The 20,914-nt window shown below is 40.7% G+C and overlaps 1 protein-coding gene and 1 non-coding gene across 2 annotated transcripts in view; both read left to right on the top strand.

The window, feature by feature from the left end:
- LOC121826206 (phospholipase A2, minor isoenzyme-like) overlaps positions 1-8,839 on the top strand; it is a 38,660-nt gene extending 29,821 nt beyond the window's left edge. The window contains exons 4-5 of the mRNA XM_076561305.1: positions 8,509-8,558; positions 8,759-8,839. Coding sequence (XP_076417420.1) covers positions 8,509-8,558; positions 8,759-8,839 — 131 coding nt within the window. The remainder of the gene's footprint in view (positions 1-8,508; positions 8,559-8,758) is intronic.
- Positions 6,991-7,095, top strand: LOC121826208 (U6 spliceosomal RNA). Its single transcript, XR_006068506.1, has one exon. It is a non-coding gene; the product is annotated as a U6 spliceosomal RNA (small nuclear RNA).
- Positions 8,840-20,914: the final 12,075 nt, after the last annotated feature.

The following is a 20,914-nucleotide window of genomic DNA, read 5'->3' as shown; positions in this document are numbered from 1 at the left end:
AAAGATCAGTAGCTTTTGTGCCCTGTTTATGAGCAACCTGAAGGGTCGGTGACTGTTCTTCACAATAAATTTTAGTATTTTCCCCAGAAACCTTTGTTAGTTTATTATTTGTTTCTGAGATTGGATGCATGTTAATCTGGGTATTCAATTGCTGTAACAAATTACATCCCCATAAATTCCTTGCTATGTTAGCCAATTATGGCTCTAATTTTCCCCTCAGTTCTTCTGGCCCTATACATTTGACACATCTTGACTTTATTTTACAGATAAAGTTCCAATCCCCAAAAGCTGAACATTTACGTCCTGAAGAGGCCAATTTGGATGTCAAGTTTTTGGTGTCATTATTGTTATATCTGCCCCTGTGTCTACAAGACCCTCAAATACAATATTATTTATTCATATTATTTAACTTTGGTCTTTGATCATTTATAGAAGTTTGCTAAATATTTGCATTATGGCTTTTCCTGAAATTTTTGTTTTATCTTCTAAAGCTGTTATTTGATCCAGATCAGTATGATTTTTTACAATAGGCATTATGTCTTTAAATTGCTCTGTGGAAAAGTTCCACAAGGTGATAGGGAATGACTAAACCAAATTTGACATGGGGGCCTGCAAGAGCCCTGCTCCAAGATGTTTCCCAATGGCAAATGGTTACCTTGTCTGTGCCTTGTTGAATTCCATTCATTGTTACTAGTTCTGCTTTTGCCATGTCTTCTCTGTACTCCAGAAACCAGAGGCTTTCTATTTGGATTATTCCCAGAAAAGATTGTTTCTATGAATGCCCTGTCTACAAACCCTTTTTAAGTGACCTTGTTTAGCGCAATTAAAACATCTGACATTTTGATTATTCTTCATGGTTCTAGAAATCACCTCTGCTATCCAAGCATCAGCATGGTTATAAGATTCAATATTGATTGTATCTCTGATCCATTCCTCTGTCTTTATAGATCAGCATAATCGCCCTTTCCAAGCAACTGGTCTTGGAAAATTTCCATACCTCTATCCCTACTTTGTTGTTCAATGGCCTCACCCACATCTTTCCACCAGGTCCTTCACTGTAATTGAGGGCCAGGTTCCAATACTGTTAGAACCAAGTCTTTCCTTTCTTGTGCGATAATTCTGTTACTGGTTGACCATGAATTTACATCTACCTCACAAAAGGAGAATACATGTCATATGAGACTATTGCTTCCTTAAATCTCCTCAAATTGAACATTTGCACAGGAATCCAGTCAGCTCTGACATAGCCTTGGGGATTCCTGTCATTTGACAGTTGTTCCTGTTCGGTGACTGAATAAATTAAGGTTGAGTTTTTGACAATTTTGGGCTGTTCCTTTCTAATTTCATAATGTGATGGTAACATTGGTTCTCCTTTAAATTCCTCTGTCTTTGTCTGAATATCTCTATGAACTGTTTTAATGAGTTTTTCTAAGTCTTCTCACTTATCACTCAAAATTACATTACATTTTTAATAAGTAGTTGTAGGGCTTGCATATTATCAGTCCATTTCTGATATTTGGGACTGATATCAACCAACAATTTTAGTGATAAAACAAGAATTACGAAGCTGATAATACTTATATTTAATGTTATGTAAATCACAGCTATTTAGTTATCCCCTGATTTAATTGTTCCATTTTTAAACCGTCCATTGTGGAATCATACAGAGACCTAACTCCCTCCATCATAATAGTGTTTCCTATTTTTTTTTGCTGGAATGCAAAAGCAAGGTTTAATTCTGGATATCCAAAAGCAATACAAGCCTAGGCACGGACTTCGTCCAATACATCCAATGCAGTGGAGGCTGGAGGAAGTGCCCACCTGTCTGCAAGCTCAGTTTTTAAAGGGAAAATTTACAAGGTTACATCATTTAGGGCTGCTATTATGGATACAATTCTGATTGGCTCGCTTCTAGGGACTTCTAGAAATTACTTCTAAGGGAGTGTTTGCCCGCCACCATTTCTCATTGGCTGCCCTCAGGTGGGGGCATTTCTGTGGTCAGTTACCCTGGAAACCAGGGAGAGGACATTCCATAGTCTGGCAGGCATTACCTTGTGACTATCTTGTGACTGTGAACTTTTACACTTCCTGGTTTCTGGAATCTGAACTGACTGGTTTCAGTAACTAATGGCCTAATCCCAAAAGGAGAAATCTTAGGCCTTAATTTAAGGTGAAAGCATTTTGGTCTTATTTCTAAGATGGCTCATTTTGGTCTCACATTTCCCCCTTCTCATGTGCCTAATGGAACCCAATCATGGGTTTTGGACAGTTAGTTCCTAAGTATCCTTCTCTAATAATGGCCATGGATAGTTAGCCATCTTGTCTCTATGCCAGGGAGTTTTCTTTTGACCTAGCATTTCAACCTTTTCTGAACAGGGAACATGGGTGACGTATTCTCTTCTGGAACTGCTTCAAGCTGGCATTGGGGTGCCTCTGTCAGGGGCCCACAGAAGGCAGAAAAGCTAGTCAAAGAATGGGCAATGGGGCATTTGTCAGAAGCATGTAGCTGCCTGACCCCATAGGGACAGGGAAGAACCATGTTAGCTGGGCTGGTCCACGTCAGCTTTTAGCAAGTCTGGAGCTCACAGTTCTCTGGAGCACACAGTCATCTGGAGCAGTGGAGTCAGCGACTGAAACCTGGAGGTGACTGCCAGCTGAGTAGAAATCTGTTGAGACAAATTTAAACTAGGAACAGAAGTTAAAATTTATGAACTTATTTGGAACCCTTAGGTCCATACCCTTAGTAATGGTAAAATCAGTAGTCCCAAGACCAGGAGAGAGGAAAACTACCATCTTTAGGAGTATTTATCTGGGGTCCTTTTGACCTCTGTGAAGTGGGTCTAGGTTTTTATGACTCTTTTGATCCTTTGAGGTCTACTTACAAAATGACATAAAATTTTAGATACATTAGTATTACCAATCTATACTGAAATCCATATTGTAAACAAAGCAGGTAATGGGTGTCTGTAAAACAGCAGAAGTGGACTCATGCCTTTGAGTCCCAACAAGAACTACAGATTTGGGTTAAAAGCTTGTGCATTTTCCTTCTGTCCAGAAAGCCAGGTATAAATTGGACAAAGATTTTTGGCCTGGTGAGAGGCACTTTTAGGTTTACATTTAGATGACATCTAAAACAAATCCAAAATATTGAGCTTGTGACTGAACTGTAAGCAGTCATTGCTCTACCAGCTCATCAGGACTCCTAAATGTTTAGCTCTGAACCATAGAACAGGAGAGTAATCTGAAACTTATCTCATTTTGGACTCATATCTGAACCTTTATGACTTACTTAAACTTTTATATCTTAGAACATTTTCCTAAAAGTGAGCTAACAAGATAGCTATATCCTTGCACGAGGATCTGGTTGATGCTGCCATGCTGACAAAGAGCTAGCCCAGCCATCAGTACTATCGGAAATCTGAGAAGGATAAACTATATCTGAGTGCAGACCAAGAAGCTTTCAATCCTATAAATTACAGGGACCAATCCCTACCCAGGTCTCCATAGCGTTGGAGGCACCAGTCAGAACAGCATCAATCTTCTTCCACCATCAGGTCCATAAGGCAGAGTATTTTTCCTGTGGAATAGGGACATGGAAGACTGACCTTGATCAAGCAAAAGGATACAATCAATTCCAGTGTCCTACTGCTTATCCACAGTCTGGGCTGGGTCCTGGCTGCAGGCGTTGCATTGGGGCATCTTGCCCTGTGGTCAGCGTTGTCATAATTCAGGCAGAGATGTTGTGGTGCCTCATACATAATCTTCTTTGGAGACCTTGGGTCACTGCTAGGATCTGGAAGCCTGTCTGATATAGTAAGCTTTTAGATCAACATTTAAATGCCATATTCTGCAGATTTCTGAAGTATGAGGGCTGTCCAGGTATATCTGAATAGACAAACTTTGTTTCTAATTACTTGTTTCAAGCTCAACCCTAAAAACACATGCAAGAGACTGAGTAAATGAGTAAACTTACATCAGTACTTACTCTGACTACAATTAAAAAACTTGATTACTTATGACTGACTATTTATGTTCTCTAATAGTCTACAAAAGTAGCCTAAAAACAATGCTTTTAAGTTGAAGCTCTTCTAGCATCAAATACAGGTTCAGTAAAGAAACCAAAACAAAATATCAATGTAAGGAGAAACATTTTTTTAAAGCATTGGTTTTTAACTATAAAAACTGTTCTTAAAAGACTGAGATCTCTCAAATGTCTTCCACCACTGCAACTAGACTCTTTTTGGAACTCTAGTCCTGCCATACATTTGCAAACCTCAGCTGTTTCCTATGATTCCTTTATGTTGCAAAGTTTGGCTGCCAGAGCAAGGTATATTCCTGTGAATAAAAGCATTGATGTGCAGCTTTAATATTAATCAAATAAACATATGTTGCCATCTATTTAAATTCTCTAGAAACTTGCTTTTGAACACTTGTTAAAGACATAAGTATTAGGTGTTAACCTGAGTAGATCTTTATAACCTTAGTAAAAGATGGCTACCAGCCACATGGCTGCCCATGAGGCCACCAGCCAAGATGGAGGGAGCCACGTGGTTGCTGTTTAAAGCTCATTTTTCTAAACAATAACTACTTGCACACATACAAACAGTTGGATCCAAGTTACACACACACATACATACAGTTAAAGCTTGCTTACATTTTCAAGTCACATACCTGTCCACATACACACATAAGCAGTTTGCAGAAACATTAGCCATTCTTAAGATAAAAACCAACAAGAATTAACTTTTAAATTCAGTATTTGCAGGTATAAGAAACCATAACAAACAGTTTACATCACATCCCCTCTGTCCTATAACTTCCATATACCCTCAGTCCGTTCCTTTGATCCCTCAGACATTTACTCTAGACAAATTTCACTTTTTCTTTTCCTTTAAAACAGAAACTCTTACCAAAGTCTTTCTTGTGATTTCCTTCAGTACTCTAGAATATATTGTAAAGTTACAATATTTTAAACAAGAACAGAAATACATGCATATACCATAACAAGAATAACTCTCAATTTGCATCAGCACTGTACCACAGACAAACTGTTGGTGACATTCCATTCTTGGAGCCAGACCTTGATCAGGTTTTAGCCCCAGGGCAGATCTTGGGAGCCCCACCCAACAGCATGGAAGAGAACGGGGAAGGCATGCACCATGGAGACAAAAGAATACAGCAGACTGAAAGTGACTCCATGCCCTGGCTGGGCCCGCAGACCTGTCCACACAGGAGCCCAGCCAGAACCTGCCGGCCATATCTGGGCCCCACAGTGCTCACAGTCCGCTCTAGCACAAAGCCATGCCTAGTTCTCATGCAGCCAAGCCTCTACTCCACAGCTTTTTGAGCGAGCTGGGGCCCCGAACCCGCTGCATCTAGGCCCCGTGATGCTCATGGGCTACCTAGCCCTCTCAGGGCGCCCTGGGTCCCCAAAGTAGCAGATGTGCAGCTGCTGCCTGCTGGACTCATTGCAAGCTTTCTGCTGCCTGCTGCCTGTGCTCTGGTCAGAGAGAGCAAGGAAGCAATGTTATGTTAGTCTGTGCCGGTTCAACCACCGAAGGGGTCTCCATCCCTTCTGCTGGCAATCCGGCTCACAAGTCCGAACACATACACAAACTCAGGCATAAAACACTCACACATGTGGCCACAGTTCTCACACATTTATACATTTATATAGGTATAACGAATCACACTAACGAACAAGATAGGCAGACAAGGGCCCTACAGAGGGTCCAGGCAGATGAGAGTCTGGAGAGGGAGCCTCTATAATGCCAAAGATCTACAGATGGGACAGGGACAATTCAACAGAGTCTCCCAATCCCCAGACGGACCCCTCACAGGTGTCCAAACAGACGGACCCCTCACGGGCATCCTAACAGACAGATCCCTCTCAGGCGTCCTATGACGGGGGGGGGGGGGGACCTGTGAGGATCCCCGCGTCCTGATGAGGGGTTGGAACGTCTTCCAACTCCTCCAGGGTCATCTTACAGGCGCGTTCGCCAAGGTAAGCCTGTCAGATTCAACTGCCGGCTTCGGATAAGAAAATGAAAGTAAAAGGAAAGCAAAGACAAGAAAATGGAGCGCTCTTACCGATCGGTGCAGATGGACCTCTGGAGCTCTTAGGGGTCCCGGCGGGGGATCTCTGGGGATCCCGGAGAGCCCCCAAATGTTGTGCCCAGATCGTGACCCCCAGAGAGACCACCAAAGATGAGCATGCTGGAATGCAAAAGCAAAGGTTTAATTCTGGATATCCAAAAGCAATACAAGCCTAGGCAGGGACTTCGTCCAATACATCCAACGCAGTGGAGGCTGGAGGAAGTCGTGTTTCCTATTTTTTAACATGGGAAAAACTCTCTATCTCTCTTTCTTTAACTAATTCATGCTTTTAAAAATCTCAGTTGTCTCAAAAAAATCTGCTGATGTTGACAATGAATTAGTGTGAGGCTAAGATTGCTGTACAGCACATCTGGGCAGAGAACACAGGTGGTACACAGCCTGGCCGAGAACAGTTGTCCCTGATTACATGTCAGCAGCCTGAGGACAGGGTTCAGGGAAAGACCACAACCCACAGGAAAAAGTAGCCAAAGATCCAGCAGTGTGAAAGGCAGATACAAGTGATCCACAAAAGCAGCACATGTGATTGGCAGGAAGTGAAAACAGAGCTGCCTGAAGACAGAGCTGGCCAGATGTGAGGGACTAACTCCAGTGGCTTTTGGAACCCAAGTGCCTATTAAGTTTGGGTTTTGTGTAGGTTGCTGTAGAAAAACTGCAACAGGAAAATCCCAGACCCACCCAGAAGGCTTGGGGAGGAAAAGGAAAAGCCAGCCGGCCACATGGCAACTCCAGTGTGTGAAACTTCCACAGAGAGCTCTGGTGAATGGCTGTGGCTGCAGAGCCACAGGCAAGGGCCTAATTCCTGAATTCGTGCCACCAAATTTGAACACCAGATGATGTGTTAATCTAATCTTTATCAATCAAAAACCAGGAGTTGTACTAACTTTGGCAGCACATATACTAAAATTGGAATGATACAGGGATTTAGCATGCCCCCTGCACAAGGATGACATGCAAATTCGTGAAGAGTTCCATATTTTTTGAAGAAAAAAAACCAGGAGTCAAATATTGGGGCAAGAACCTGAAAGATGAGAGAATATGGAGCAGCCCCCAGTTGCCTCCTTCCTCCCCCATTCCTTCCTCCAAAGGGCTGAACTCCTCTCTGCCCCACCTCACCACTTCCTGACCTCTCTGTCTACAGTCCTCCAAATCTATGGTCAGTAGTGGCTAGCTCCACCTTCTGACTCAAAGCAAGCTTTATTTGTTAGAACACAATCAGAAAACCACACAACAGAGGTCCCTGAGGGGGAAGATGAGGAAGCATCTTCCAGATGACCAAGTTCACCAGCTTAGAAGTGATGACATTTGATTCAGAATCAATCATCTATATCATTTCAATGCCTTTCAAAAACATTTAAAGGTTTTATATATTTGTGGGTGAGGCATGGCGGTGCAACTACACACCTGTGGATCTCTGAAGGAATCTGTACTCACCTTCAATCATGTGAGTCCTGGGGATGCAACTCATGTTCAGACTTGGCAGCAAGTGCCTGTATTCCCGAGCCATCTTGCCTGTCCAAAGCCTCTCCTATTACCTGCTGTGTTATACTGATTCCACATTGACTAAACAATGGAGAGCTGCATCATTTTTTGATGCAGAAAGTGCATCAGGCCACTATTTGGCTTATATCCAAATAAGTGGATATAAGCCAAATAGTGGCCTGAACACCTATGCAGGGCAAGATTTATCATTCCCATTTTACAAGTGATGATTCAGAGGGCTTAGAATATAGCTCAGTTCCTAGAGTGCTTGCCAAGCAAGAGCCCTGGGTTCCACCTCCAAAACCGATAAATTGAGTGCCATGGTGTACACCTGTAATCCCAGCACTTGGGAGGTGGAGGCAGGAGGCTTGTTTTATATTATATAATTTTATAAGTGGTAATTGATATTTGTGGTTTTCCTGGTTTTAGGATTAAATATGTGTTGGTTTATTTTACGTATAGGAATGAGTTGGCATCCCATGTCTTCCTCAGTCACTCTTCACCATGTCTTTAGAGCCTGGGTCTCTCACTAAACTGGACACTCACCTTTAGCTAGTCTGACTGACCTACAAGCTTTGGGGATCCATGATCTCCACTTAGAGAGTAACTCCCAATAGAGTTACAGATGCCCAAGCACACTTTGATTTTTACATGGTCTCTGGGCATCCTAGGTCAGGCCCTCATGATTGTATGTCAACCACTTCACCAACTGTGCCATCCCCCCAGCCCACAACAACTAATGTTCTTATTATCAGTGTGTTCCAGCGATTTGGGCACCCAATGGACTTCTGTGTCCTCTGTCTCTCAACTCTGAGTCTACACAGATGCTAGATGCACTGTTGTCTTTTGGTTATAAATCATAGGGATTGGGGTCTTGAGCTCTACTCAATTGCATTTCTTCTTTCTCTCCAGACAAAAACAACCTCTGTGAGGCTGTGAGGCCTTTATCTGCAACTGTGAATGTGAGGCCACCATCTGCCTCTCCAAAGCTCCATACAACAAGCAGTACAAAGGCGTACACTGTTAGACTTGTCACCTCAGTTACTGTACACCATCCCTGCCTGCCTGGTTGTCTTCACTACACAATGTACCCTCTAATAAAGCACCTATGGAAAGAGCTCAGCTGTGGTGATTGTAGTCTCTGTCTATGGAACATAACTAGATCCTCAGAGAACATCATTCCATCCAGCTCTGGAAACTGAAGATTAATGGGAAAGACATTGCCATTAGGGGAGCACCTTGAAGAATGGGTGATGAGCCTGGCCATTCCTTTTATCCCAGTACAGTGTGATGCAGATGCAGAGGTGGGGAAATCTCTGAAATTCAAGAGATGGTAGGATTGTTGGGTTATTGAACTAAGAGGTCAGTTTGTCCCTGGCTGCTGACTGGAGAGTGTTCTCAGCTCCTCAACACAGAGACCCACAGGGCAGCTCACAGTGTGATGTCTGCCTGTCCTGACAGTGAGAAATGAGCAGGCAAGCAAGGCAAAGGGCAATGTCTATAGAACTCAGTCCTGGGGAGTCAGCCCAGCCAGGTACAGTGGTGTTCATTTGTAATGCCACCACTGAGGCCAGAGTTTTGCTTCAAAGTCGGAAGCTAGCCTTGGTTACAGGGCAACTCCCTGTCTCAAATTGATAGACACCTTCCTGCTCAGGCCTGGCTGCCCTCTGATGTCCTCATGTGTACCATGACATTTATGCGTGCTCCCAAGTGCTTCCTTTCAACCTGTGTTTGGGCAAACACATACACACACACACACACACACACACACACACACACACACATACACACACACACAGATGTAGTGGGTAGCTATTCCAGCTTGGTTCTGGAAGTTCCAACCCCCATTGAGACTCTGGCAACTGTCACGCCTACGAGGAGGGGCCAAGGGAGGCGCCTGAAGACCCGAGACCTGGATGGGCAAGCACACGCTGTGTTCCTGGACCCTGGACGGTGAAGGTTGACTGAGCAGAACTCCAGAGAACACCGCTGGATTGCGATACACCTTCCCCAGACCCCCGCAACCTATCTATTCCTTCATTTGTAAGTCATCCACTAAATAAATCTTCCTTTTAACTACGTGGAGTGGCCTTTATAATTTTCCCCAATATCTGGCGCCCAACGTGGGGCAAATTCCAAAGGCCTGGGCGGCTCCTGCCCTCAGCCTCCTCCCCAACTGGCGGGTACCTAAACCCGCCTGCAAAGTTCCATATAACCAGGGAATGCCTACACAGTTCCATTCCCGAAAAGGGGAGCAGCTAGTCCGGTCTCAGCTCCCTAGCTTAGCCCCGAGACCAGTGAAAAACAGCTGCGAGGGAGGTATCCGGCTCCCGGCTCCCGGCTCCCGGCCATCCCGCCATCTTCCTCCAGCTGCCGCCAGCCAAGGTCACCAGCAGGCCCTGCTTTGGAGCTGTGCCAGCACTGCCTGCTGGTGGAGAAGCGCTACTACATGCCCCCCATACCACAGAAAGGTAAGATAAGCAAACCAGCATTTTATTTCAAGTAAAAGTACTTGATAATTTTACATCTTTAAATTGACTAACAAATTTTGAGTAATTCTTGTAATATGGCCCACAACATTACCTCACAAGAATTTAAAAACCTTTTTGCCTGTATGATGAATGACATTCTCCTGGAAATATATGACCTTCCTCAGGCATATTTGGCCTGTACCATTTTGGCATTCATCGTAATAATTCACACAGTGTTCAAACACTGGTTTAATAATAAGAACAAAGATGAATCATTATTGGGACTGATACAGGCTTTAAAAGATAGCAATGAAGGCTTACAGAAAAAGATTCTCTTTCTGGAATCTGCTTTAAAAGATAGCAATGCAGGCTTACAGAAAAAGAATCTCTTTCTGGAATCTGCCTTCAAAGATAGCAATGAGTGCTTACAGAGAAAGATTCTCTTTCTGGATTCTGCTTTCAAAGGTAGCAATGAAGACTTACAGAAAAAGAATCTCTTTCTGGGATCTGCCTTCAAAGATAGCAATGAAGGCTTACAGAGAAGGATTCTCTTTCTGGAATCTGCTTTCAAAGATAGCAATGAAGACTTACAGAAGAAGAATCTCTTTCTGGAATCTGCCTTCAAAGATAGCAGTGAGGGCTTACAGAAAAAGATTCTCTTTCTGGAATCTGCTTTAAGAGATAGCAATGAAGACTTACAGAAAAGGAATCTCTTTCTGGAATCTGCTTTAAAAGATAGTAATGAAGGCTTACAGGAAAAGATTCTTTCTCTAGAATCTGCTAATCAGGATTTACAAAACAGCCTTGTACCCAAAATTGATTTTATTGATAATAAATATGAATATCTAATGGATAGAACACTAACTCTCCAGAGTGAAGTTATGGCTACTCAGACATTACATAAGGAAGAAAGATTATCATTAATTGATAAGATAAGGTCCATGGAATCATGTGCTTCTGAGGAAAATAAAAATGTCTATGATTCCATGAGAAATCTGGAATCCCTTGCAAGAGAGGAGGTTCACTCCCTAGAACAGACCCTAGGTGCTCGTTTGCAAGCCTAGAAGAAACTCTCAGTAAACATGACAAGGGAACTAATAAGCAGAAGGTCAAGACCATAGAGGTTGTAACATTTCCAAACGGCTCTCATACAATGGCTTATCCTGTTATCGTCCATGAGAAGCCAGCAGATGACACACACCCCAAGCCATATATGACATATACATTACAACCAATTTCAACAAGGGATTTTAAAAATATAAAGGAAGCAGTAGTTACATATGGGATACATTCCACATACGTAAGACAGATGTTAAATTCATGGTCTACCTCACATAGAATCATCCCAGATGACTGGCATCAGTTAATTTCAGCTGTTCTAGAATATAGACAGCAGCTACAGTGGAAGAGCTGGTTGAGAGAAGAGGCAAAAAATTTAGAACAACAAGGTAAACTCAGAGATTTTGTGATCTCCCAAGATCAAATACTTGGTGAGGGATGTTTTGCTGACAGGAATGTACAAGCCACTTATGATGAGCATACAATATCCCTATGCCGTACAGCAGCTCTAAATGCTTGGGAAAAATTCCAGAACCTGGAAAACCAACTGAGGTATACACAAAGATATTTCAGGGACCGCATGAATCCTTCACTGATTTTTTACAAAGGCTGAACACAGCTATAACAAAAGCTGTATCAGATAAAGAATTAAGAAAAGTATTAACTGAGTCCTTGGCATTCGACAATGCTAATGCAGAGTGCAGAAGAATACTTACACCACTAAAGATCATATCAGCTCCTTTGGAAGAATGGATTCAGTACACTAATGGTGTTGAGTCTCTTAACTACAGTAATGAGGCTTGGATAGGAGAGACAAATCCCAGAGGTGAAAGAAGGTCCCGTGTTACCAAATGTTTTAAGTGTGGTACACCAGGTCATATAAGTAAAAACTGTACGTGGGGTACTCCTAGAAGTAATACTCCTTTTAGGAATAGCCTAAACAGGAGACCCCAACCACCTCCTGGATTATGTAGAAGGTGTGGCAGAGGCCATCATTGGACCAATGAGTGCAGATCAAAAAAAGATATATGAGGCAACCCTTTACTTGCGGGAAATGCCTCAGGGGGCCTCTTGCAGGCCCCCAAATCAAATGTAGTACGAAAATTCCAAGGTACTGTGGAAGAAATTCCTCTCCAGGACAAATGAATAAACCAAAGCCTAAGGTAAAAACCTATACTGCCATGGATGATAAAATAGCTCTGATAGATGGATCACAGTTTACAAAGAACACTATAAAACAAATATTTTGGCAAACTTCCATAAAAGAACAAAGACCAAAGCTTAGAATTCGAATTAATGGCCTGGTTCTGGAGGGCCTGGTAGACACAGGTGCAGATGTGACTATAATTACACCAAAATCATGGCATCCGAATTGGCCACTTCAAGAGGTAGATGTCCAACTGCTAGGGATTGGCACCCTATCTCAGATAAAACAGAGTTCGAGATGGGTTGAATGCATAGGGCCAGAAGGACAGAGAGGAAGGTTGAAGCCATATGTAGCAAATGTAGCAGTAAATCTTTGGGGGCGAGATCTGTTACAACAGTAGAATACCCAGATTAAAATTCCTACACTCTCAGAAAAGGAATACAGACCAATGCATATTGATGTAACCAACCATCTTATTAAATAAGAAACACAGAAACAATGTAAAAGAGAAAGCCGAGAGGTCAGAGCTCAGAGCTAAAATCTCACCCTTCCGCCTGCGGTGTCCCAGCTTCCTGAAAGAGACCTATTTCCTGTCTGTTCGTCTATTTATAGTATTTTGTTCTGCCTTCTCATTGGTTGTAAACCCAATCAGGTGACTGCCTCGTCACTGTCTGAATGTACAGCCCCCTAGATCTTAAAGGTATATGTCTCCAATGCTGGCTGTATCCCTGAACACACAGAGATCTATGGGATTAAAGGCGTGTGCCACCACCGCCACACTCTTGCTATGGCTCTAATAGCTCTGACCCCCGGACAACTTTATTTATTAACATACAATCAAAATCACATTTCAGTACAATTAGATTACCACCACATTTCCCCTTTTCTATTTTAATAAAAAAAAGCAAAAGGTTATAACTAACAAAAGAAAAACTATATACAAAAGTACAATAACTATATACAATATATACAAGTAATAAATACCTAAACAGGTATTTGACAAATCAGAGAAATAATTCCATTATCTATCCTATTTTGGTAAATCTAAGATGTATCTAATGCACTTTCTATCCTAATTAATTTTCAACTATAACTAACTAATCTTCAACCATAACTAACTAATCTTCAACTCCCTCAGATACCCAAGAAGGGAATAATATTAGCTAACAAAAATAAAAACAGGAAGTGCACACAAGCAACTTCCAAAAAATTTGTGAGTTGACAGAAACAGGCAGCTGCCTGGGCAGTCACCTGAGGTTTCTCTGCAGTGTTGGGGCATCATCTTCAGCCTATAGGCTTAGTGTATCTGACAGACTCATTTGTGATGTAGGATGTACACAAGGTCAACAGTTCAGCCTCACATTGGGTGAGAGCAGTCCACGTACCAGAAACACCTGAATTCCACTAGTGTCCTGTCATGATTCAGGATTTTAAATTCTGGAAATTGTTGACAGTTTTTAAATTCAGCTGTCCATTCTTCTTGGCTGTGTATATATGGCTTCATATCAGCATCCCCTTCTTCTACACATCCCTCTATTAAATGCCAGTCTACTTTCGAGAGGCATGAGCTTTCAGCTGCTGTTCCATTGTACAACAGAATCCATCGGCCCTCTGCCTGTTAAGCTGCCTTCGAAGAAAAGTACCTTTTCCGGATGCGAAGGCCACTTCAGGGATGGGGCCATATTGTCCTGGCCTCAGAAGATGCCTTTTGATAAAGCCATAACCACACTTGTTTTGGCAAGAATCAGTAGTCCCTTGTTTCGTGTTCTGTCTGTCCATTTTGTCCTGTTGATTCGAGGATACTTTGTTGTCCAGTGGCTAACTTTTGCCACAATGAAAGTTGACTCCATATGCAGTTTCTTCAATGCCCATATTTTCTCTGAAGTAGATTAGTACTGCCAGGAGCCGACATGTCTCAAAAAAGAAAAATTTTCTAAGTTATTAAAACATTTTAAATGCCATATTCTGTAGATCTCTGAAGGGTTTGAAGATGACCTGTCTAAAACATCTCTGCTCAGTTTTTAAAACATATCTAATATGACTACAAGTTCTATTGTAATGTCTAACTACTAACTTTCATTTCTTTATATCCTAGTAGTTGGTAATAATAACATTCAAGGATCAGAAATTTGTATTACATTGTTAAATGAATGGTATAAATACAATTAGAAATATACATATAGCATTTTCTAACAATATCAGTTTCAAATTTGTATACAATATAAAACAATTCAATCCAATGTAAAGTATTAGTAATTGTCTTTTTCTTTTCTTTTTTTCTTTCTTTTTTTTCTTTTTTTTAAACAAGAACCTTAAATCTAATCTCCTTTGCTTAGCCTTTTTCCTAACCCTTGACAATAACTTGTAACCAACCCCCCTAAATACTGAAAATTATCCCAGACCCAAAACCCATTAAAAAGACCAAAAAACCACCCGCCCCACACCACCTCTTTGGGAATGTGGGTGTCGTATTCTTAAAATTGCTTCCTGCTGGGTATGGGTGAAGTTTTCTTTATCCTGAAAGAAAAATTTTAGGTTTATTGTCAAATTCTAGGAGAGGTAACTATATCCTTCATTATCCAGTCTGTGTATAATGCCAAAGTTCAGGGTTTATCTCAAGTCCTTATTCAAGTAGTCTTTGAGAGTGGATCATCTCAGCTAGTCATCTCAAAATTGCTCTGAGCACCTGGTAGTTCAAAGCTGATCTGTGGATGATGTTTGTCAGCTTAATGATATTATTATTGTCCACGTGGAATTGTTGTTGTTGTGGGGCCCCATCTTCTTTCTGGAGACTTAAGTTGATGTTAGTCCTGGCCGTGATTTCCTGCAGAAAACTGATAAGAGACTCAAACACAAAAACATATATATGCAGCTAGCCTTTTTTCTAGAATTAGTTAGTACTCTATATGACCATTCATATCTTAACAAAGTTTAATATATATATATATATCTTGTAAATTCTGATATAAAATTTATACTTTGAGAAACGTTTAAAGAATCAGAATAGAATCAAAGAGTTGAGATTAGTAATAGAATAGTCCCTTAATTAATTTTGCTTTTGTCCTGTACCATAGCAGAAGATGGCTCTTTTATTCTGGCATGATATAGGGAGTTTGCATTTTCCTTTTAACAACATGGTTGATTTTAAAGAAGGAGAGAGCCATTCTCCAACTCCAAAGTCAGCTTTAAATTTTAATTGAACTGGGACTATTAGAAAACCAATAGTGTTAAATCTTTAGAGAAAAACAGAAACAAACATTTAGGAAGACATAAAATTTTTTTAGATAATATATACCCATACACCGTTTCACTCTGTTTCTTGGGATAGATGATTTGTCCCTTTTCTTCAGTTGTCTCATTTGTCCAGTGTTCTTCAGATTCCTTAACCTTCATTCTCCTAAAAGACAAAAACAAAAACCTTTCCCCAAGACTAATTTTGGGGATGTTCCTTTTTGGCAAGTTATTATCTGATTAAATGAAAAGGCATGTGTTACTGGTACAAGTTAGTTTAAATTGGATGTTCATGCTGGTTGATGAACTATCACCTCCTCAATTAAGAGGTCTCTCTTGTTCAAATCGAACCTTTATCAATTTTGATGGTACCCACAGCTTATCTTCTCCTGTAGAAACAAAAGCAAAACCTCGTCCCCAATGTAATACATACCCTGGTTTCCATTCTGAGGTCAGCACATCCTTAAAGTATATAGGCTGATTTAATTCTGTAGTTTTTTCTATTATCCAATGTCTCTCTGCAGCTGTTGTTCCTTTCTCATTGGCATTCAGAAAATTCACTGTTAGAAGAGCATTATGCAGTCTATTTCTGGGGGTTTTTGTTACCCATTTCTGTTTATTTAGCATATCCTTTAGAGTTCTGTTTGATCTTTCTATAACTGCTTGACCTGTAGGATTATGTGGTATGCTTGTAATATGCTTTATATTGTAATAAGCAAAAAACTGTTTCATTTTAACAGAGACATATGATGAAGCATTGTCAGTTTTGATTTGTGCAGGTATACCCATGATGGCCATAACTTCTAGCAAATGAGTGATTACAGAATCAGCTTTTTCAGAACTCAAAGCAGTTGCCCATTGAAATCCTGAATAAGTATCGATAGTGTGGTGTACATATTTCAATTTTCCAAATTCTGCAAAGTGAAACACGTCCATCTGCCAGATTTCATTTCTCTGAGTACCCTTTGGGTTACATCGTGCTGGTAATGGCGTTTGATTGTAGAAGAAACAAGGAGGACATTTCTTTACTATTTCTTTGGCTTGTTGCCAGGTTATGGAAAAATCCTTTTTTCAAGCCTTTACTATTGACGTGATGTTTTTATGAAATTCTGAGGCCTCCAGCACATTTTCTATCAATAATTTATCAATCTCATCATTGCCTTGTGCTAGAGGGCCTGGCAGACCAGTATGGGATCGAATGTGAGTTATATATAAAGGATGATTCCTTTTCCTGATTGTATCTTGTAATTGAATAAATAGTGAAGTTAATTCTGAAGCATCATGGATAAATTCTGCAGTCTCAATATGTAATACCACTCTTTCAGCATACTGAGAGTCAGTTACTATGTTGAGAGGTTCTGAAAAATCCATTAATACCAACAGAATAGCATACAATTCTGATTTTTGCACTGAATTATAAGGACTTTGAACCACTTTACTTCAATTTTCTGATTTGTAACCTGCCTTTCCTTGTTTATTGGCATCTGTATAAAATGTACGAACTCCAGATATGGGTTTTTCCTGTACAATTCGAGGCAAGATCCATTCAGCTCTCTTTATAAGATCAACTCTATTGCTTTTGGGATATTTGCTGTTAATTTCTCCCAAAAAATTACTGCAAGCTCTTTGCCAAGTTTCACTTTCTGTTCATAATGTTTCAATGTCCTCCTTAGTTAATGGTACGACAATTTCTGCTGGGTCTATGCCTGCTAATTGATGAAGTCTCAATTTTCCTTTGTAAATCAACTCAGAGATTTTTTCCACATAAGTTTTTAATTTTTTATTTGGTTTATTTGGTAAAAATATCCATTCCAATATAATATCTTCCCTCTGCATTAATATTCCAGTAGGAGAATGCCTAGATGGTAAAATAACCAAAATGCAATCCAGCTTTGGATCAATACGATCCATGTGTCCTTCATGCACTTTCTTTTCTACCAAGGCCAATTCTTTCTCAGCTTCAGGTGATAATTCTCTTGGACTATTTAAGTCCTTGTCACCTTCTAAGGTTTTGAACAAATTATTCAGTTCATCATTTTTTACCCCAACAATAGTTCGTAGATGAGAAATATCTCCAAATAATCTTTGAAAGTCATTAAGAGTCTGTAGTCTATCTCTCCGAATTTGCACCTTTTGGGGTCTAATTTTTTGTAGCTCTATTTTATATCCTAAATAATTAATAGAATCTCCTCTTTGTATCTTTTCAGGAGCAATTTGTAATCCCCCGCAAGGTAAAATTTTCTTTACTTCTTCAAACATTATTTCTAAAGTATCTGCATTTGAGTCAGCTAGTAAAATATCGTCCATATAATGATAAATTATAGATTTAGGAAATTTTTTACGTATCACTTCCAATGGCTTTTGTACAAAATATTGGCACAGAGTTGGGCTATTCAACATTCCCTGAGGGAGGACCCTCCATTGAAATCTTTTAACCGGTTGAGAATTATTATAAGTAGGTACTGTAAAAGCAAATCTTTCTCTGTCTTTTTCTTCTAAGGGTATTGAAAAGAAACAGTCTTTTAAATCAATAACTATGAGAGGCCATCCTTTTGGTAACAGAGTAGGCAAACGCATCCCAGATTGTAGAGAGCCCATTGGCTGAATTACTTTGTTAATTGCTCTAAGGTCTGTTACCATTCTCCATTTACCAGATTTCTTTTTAATAACAAATACAGGAGAATTCCAAGGGTTGGTTGATTCTTCAATATGCTGAGCATTTAACTGTTCTTCTACCAGCTCTTCTAAAGCCTGGAGTTTCTCTGTTGTTAAAGGCCATTGTTGGACCCATACAGGCTTGTCTGTTAACCATTTTAAAGGCAGAGCTGTTGGTGTCTTTGGAAGATCATCAGTTATTTTGCCCTGTTCTTGTATAATATGGATGGCTGGTGACCACTCATTAGAATAATATCTTCTAATATTTCTCTCAGTAACATGTGTTAGTTTATGATTTGTTTCTGAGATTGGAGGGATGGTAATCTGAGTATTCCATTGTTGCAACAAGTCTCGACCCCACAGGTTCATAGTTATGTTAGCCACATATGGTTTTAATTTTCCTCTCTGTCCTTCTGGACCTATACATTCGAGCCATCTTGCACTCTGTTTCACCTGAGATAATGTCCCAATTCCTAACAGTTGAACGTTTACCTCCTGAAGAGGCCAAGTTGGATGCCAAAATTCTGGTGCAATTATGGTAACGTCCGCACCTGTGTCTACCAGACCAGACAACAAAACACCATTTATTTTTATCGTTAATTTTGGTCTTTGTTCATTAATAGAAGTTTGCCAAAATTTTTTTTTTATGTTTTCTCCTGAATTTTCTATTCTGTCTGTTTCATCAACCTGACCAGCATGATTTATTCCAATAGGCATTTGGTTATTTAATCACTCTCCAGAGCAGGGATTTCCTCTATGGCTGCAGGAAAGGTTTGAACTGGATTTGCACTGGGGGCCTGCGCGAGGCCCCTCTGGGAGTTTCCCGAAGACTGAGGCAAAGGATTACCCTGTCTGTCCTTTGTTGATCTACATTCGTTGGTCCAGTGTTTTCCCTTACCACACCTTCTGCATACTCCAGAAGGAAGGGGCATTCTGTTGCCATTGTTCCTTGAAGAAACATTGTTTCTGGGAATGACCTGTCTACAGTCCCTTTTCAAATGTCCTTGCTTTCCACATCCAAAACATCTAACACTCCTCAAACCTTTTGAAATTACTTCTCCTACCCATGTATCATCATGCTCATCAGCTTCAACATTAATTGTTTCTCTAATCTAATCTTCCATAGGTGCAGATCTTGCCCTTAATGGCCTGATTATTCTTTTGCATGCTGCATTCACCTTTTTAAATCCAACATTTCAATTGGAGCCAAAATATTTCATGTAGCCATTTGATCAGGCATCTGCTGTACGGTTACAGGATAAATTAAGGGTGACTGTGTGAAAACAGGCTTTCTTTCTGCAACCTTATGATCCCGACTTGAAACAACTTCACTGTTAATTTCTTCTGTCTGAATTTTTTACAGGTTTAACAAGTTCTTCTAAAGCTGTTATCCTGGCACTTAAATTGACTATCTTTTTAAATATTAAAATGTGGATTAGCATAGTGATAAGGTGCATAATTCCACCAATACTAATATTATATAGTTGTTCCATTGTCAGACTGCCTAAAATTTCGAACAAAAACCAATTTTCTTCCAATGTACACATAAAACCCATTTTTTTTAATGTGGAAAAAAATTCTCTTTTAGATAGTTTCCTTTAAAATATCTGATATATTATGACTTACCAAATCTGCGTAGAACAGTAGAAATCCGAGGGGATTTTCAAAACAGCCACCTAGTGTCCCAGGTGTAAATCCAAAGAGAAAGAGAAAGAGAGAGAGAGAGAGAGAGAGAGAGAGAGAGAGAGAGAGAGAGAGAACATGAAAGTGTAGCTGGCTAAAGTTTAAATGCAGCCACGTGTTCCCTCTTGTGCCGAGTCAAGGCTTGGGTCTTGCTTCCTTAAGCTCCGACCACGTGCTTTGGCTTTACAGGCAGGGCCCTCTTCGGCAGGGCAGGTCTGAGTTGTTTGTAGCACCGGCTTTAAGCAAGCTGCTCACAGACCTAGGCCGGGGCTAAAAAGCCGCAGCTCGGACTAGGAAGCCAATCGCCGCCGGCCGCCTGCCGCCCTTGCGGGAAAGCGGACCTGCTGCCAAGCCAAACGGTTTTTAATGGATTCTTGTCACGATGGGCACCAGATATTGATGTAACCAACCATCTTATTAAATAAGAAACACAGAAACAATGTAAAAGAGAAAGCCTAGAGGTCAGAGCTCAGAGCTAAAATCTCACCCTTCTGCCTACGGTGTCCCAGCTTCCCGAAAGAGACCTATTTCCTGTCTGTTCGTCTATTTATAGTATTTTGTTCTGCCTTCTCATTGGTTGTAAACCCAAACACGTGACTGCCTCGTCACTGTCTGAATGTACAGCCCCCTAGATCTTAAAGGTATATGTCTCCAATGCTGGCTGTATCCCTGAACACACAGAGATCTATGGGATTAAAGGCATGTGCCACCACCACCACACTCTTGCTATGGCTCTAATAGCTCTGACCCCCAGACAACTTTATTTATTAACATACAATCAAAAGCACATTTCAGTACAATTAGATTACCACCACAAATGCATATTCCTAGGAATAATACCATAGCATGCTATAAAAAACAGTCACCAACCATTCAGGCCGTATACAAACAGAGCACAACTGCTGCTGAACTTTCAGAAGTACCAACTGCCTTACCTTTAAAATGTCTAACTAATAAATCTGTCTGGGTTGGACAATGGCCCTTGACAAAAGAGAAGCTACAGGCTTTAGAACAGCTGGTTCAAGAGCAGTTAAATGCTCAATACATTGAAGAATTTACCAGCCCTTGGAAT

The sequence above is a fragment of the Peromyscus maniculatus genome, chromosome 23 (assembly GCF_049852395.1).
Source record: "Peromyscus maniculatus bairdii isolate BWxNUB_F1_BW_parent chromosome 23, HU_Pman_BW_mat_3.1, whole genome shotgun sequence".
NCBI classification, from domain to species: domain Eukaryota; kingdom Metazoa; phylum Chordata; class Mammalia; order Rodentia; family Cricetidae; genus Peromyscus; species Peromyscus maniculatus.
This window is presented reverse-complemented; position numbering and strand designations above follow the sequence as displayed.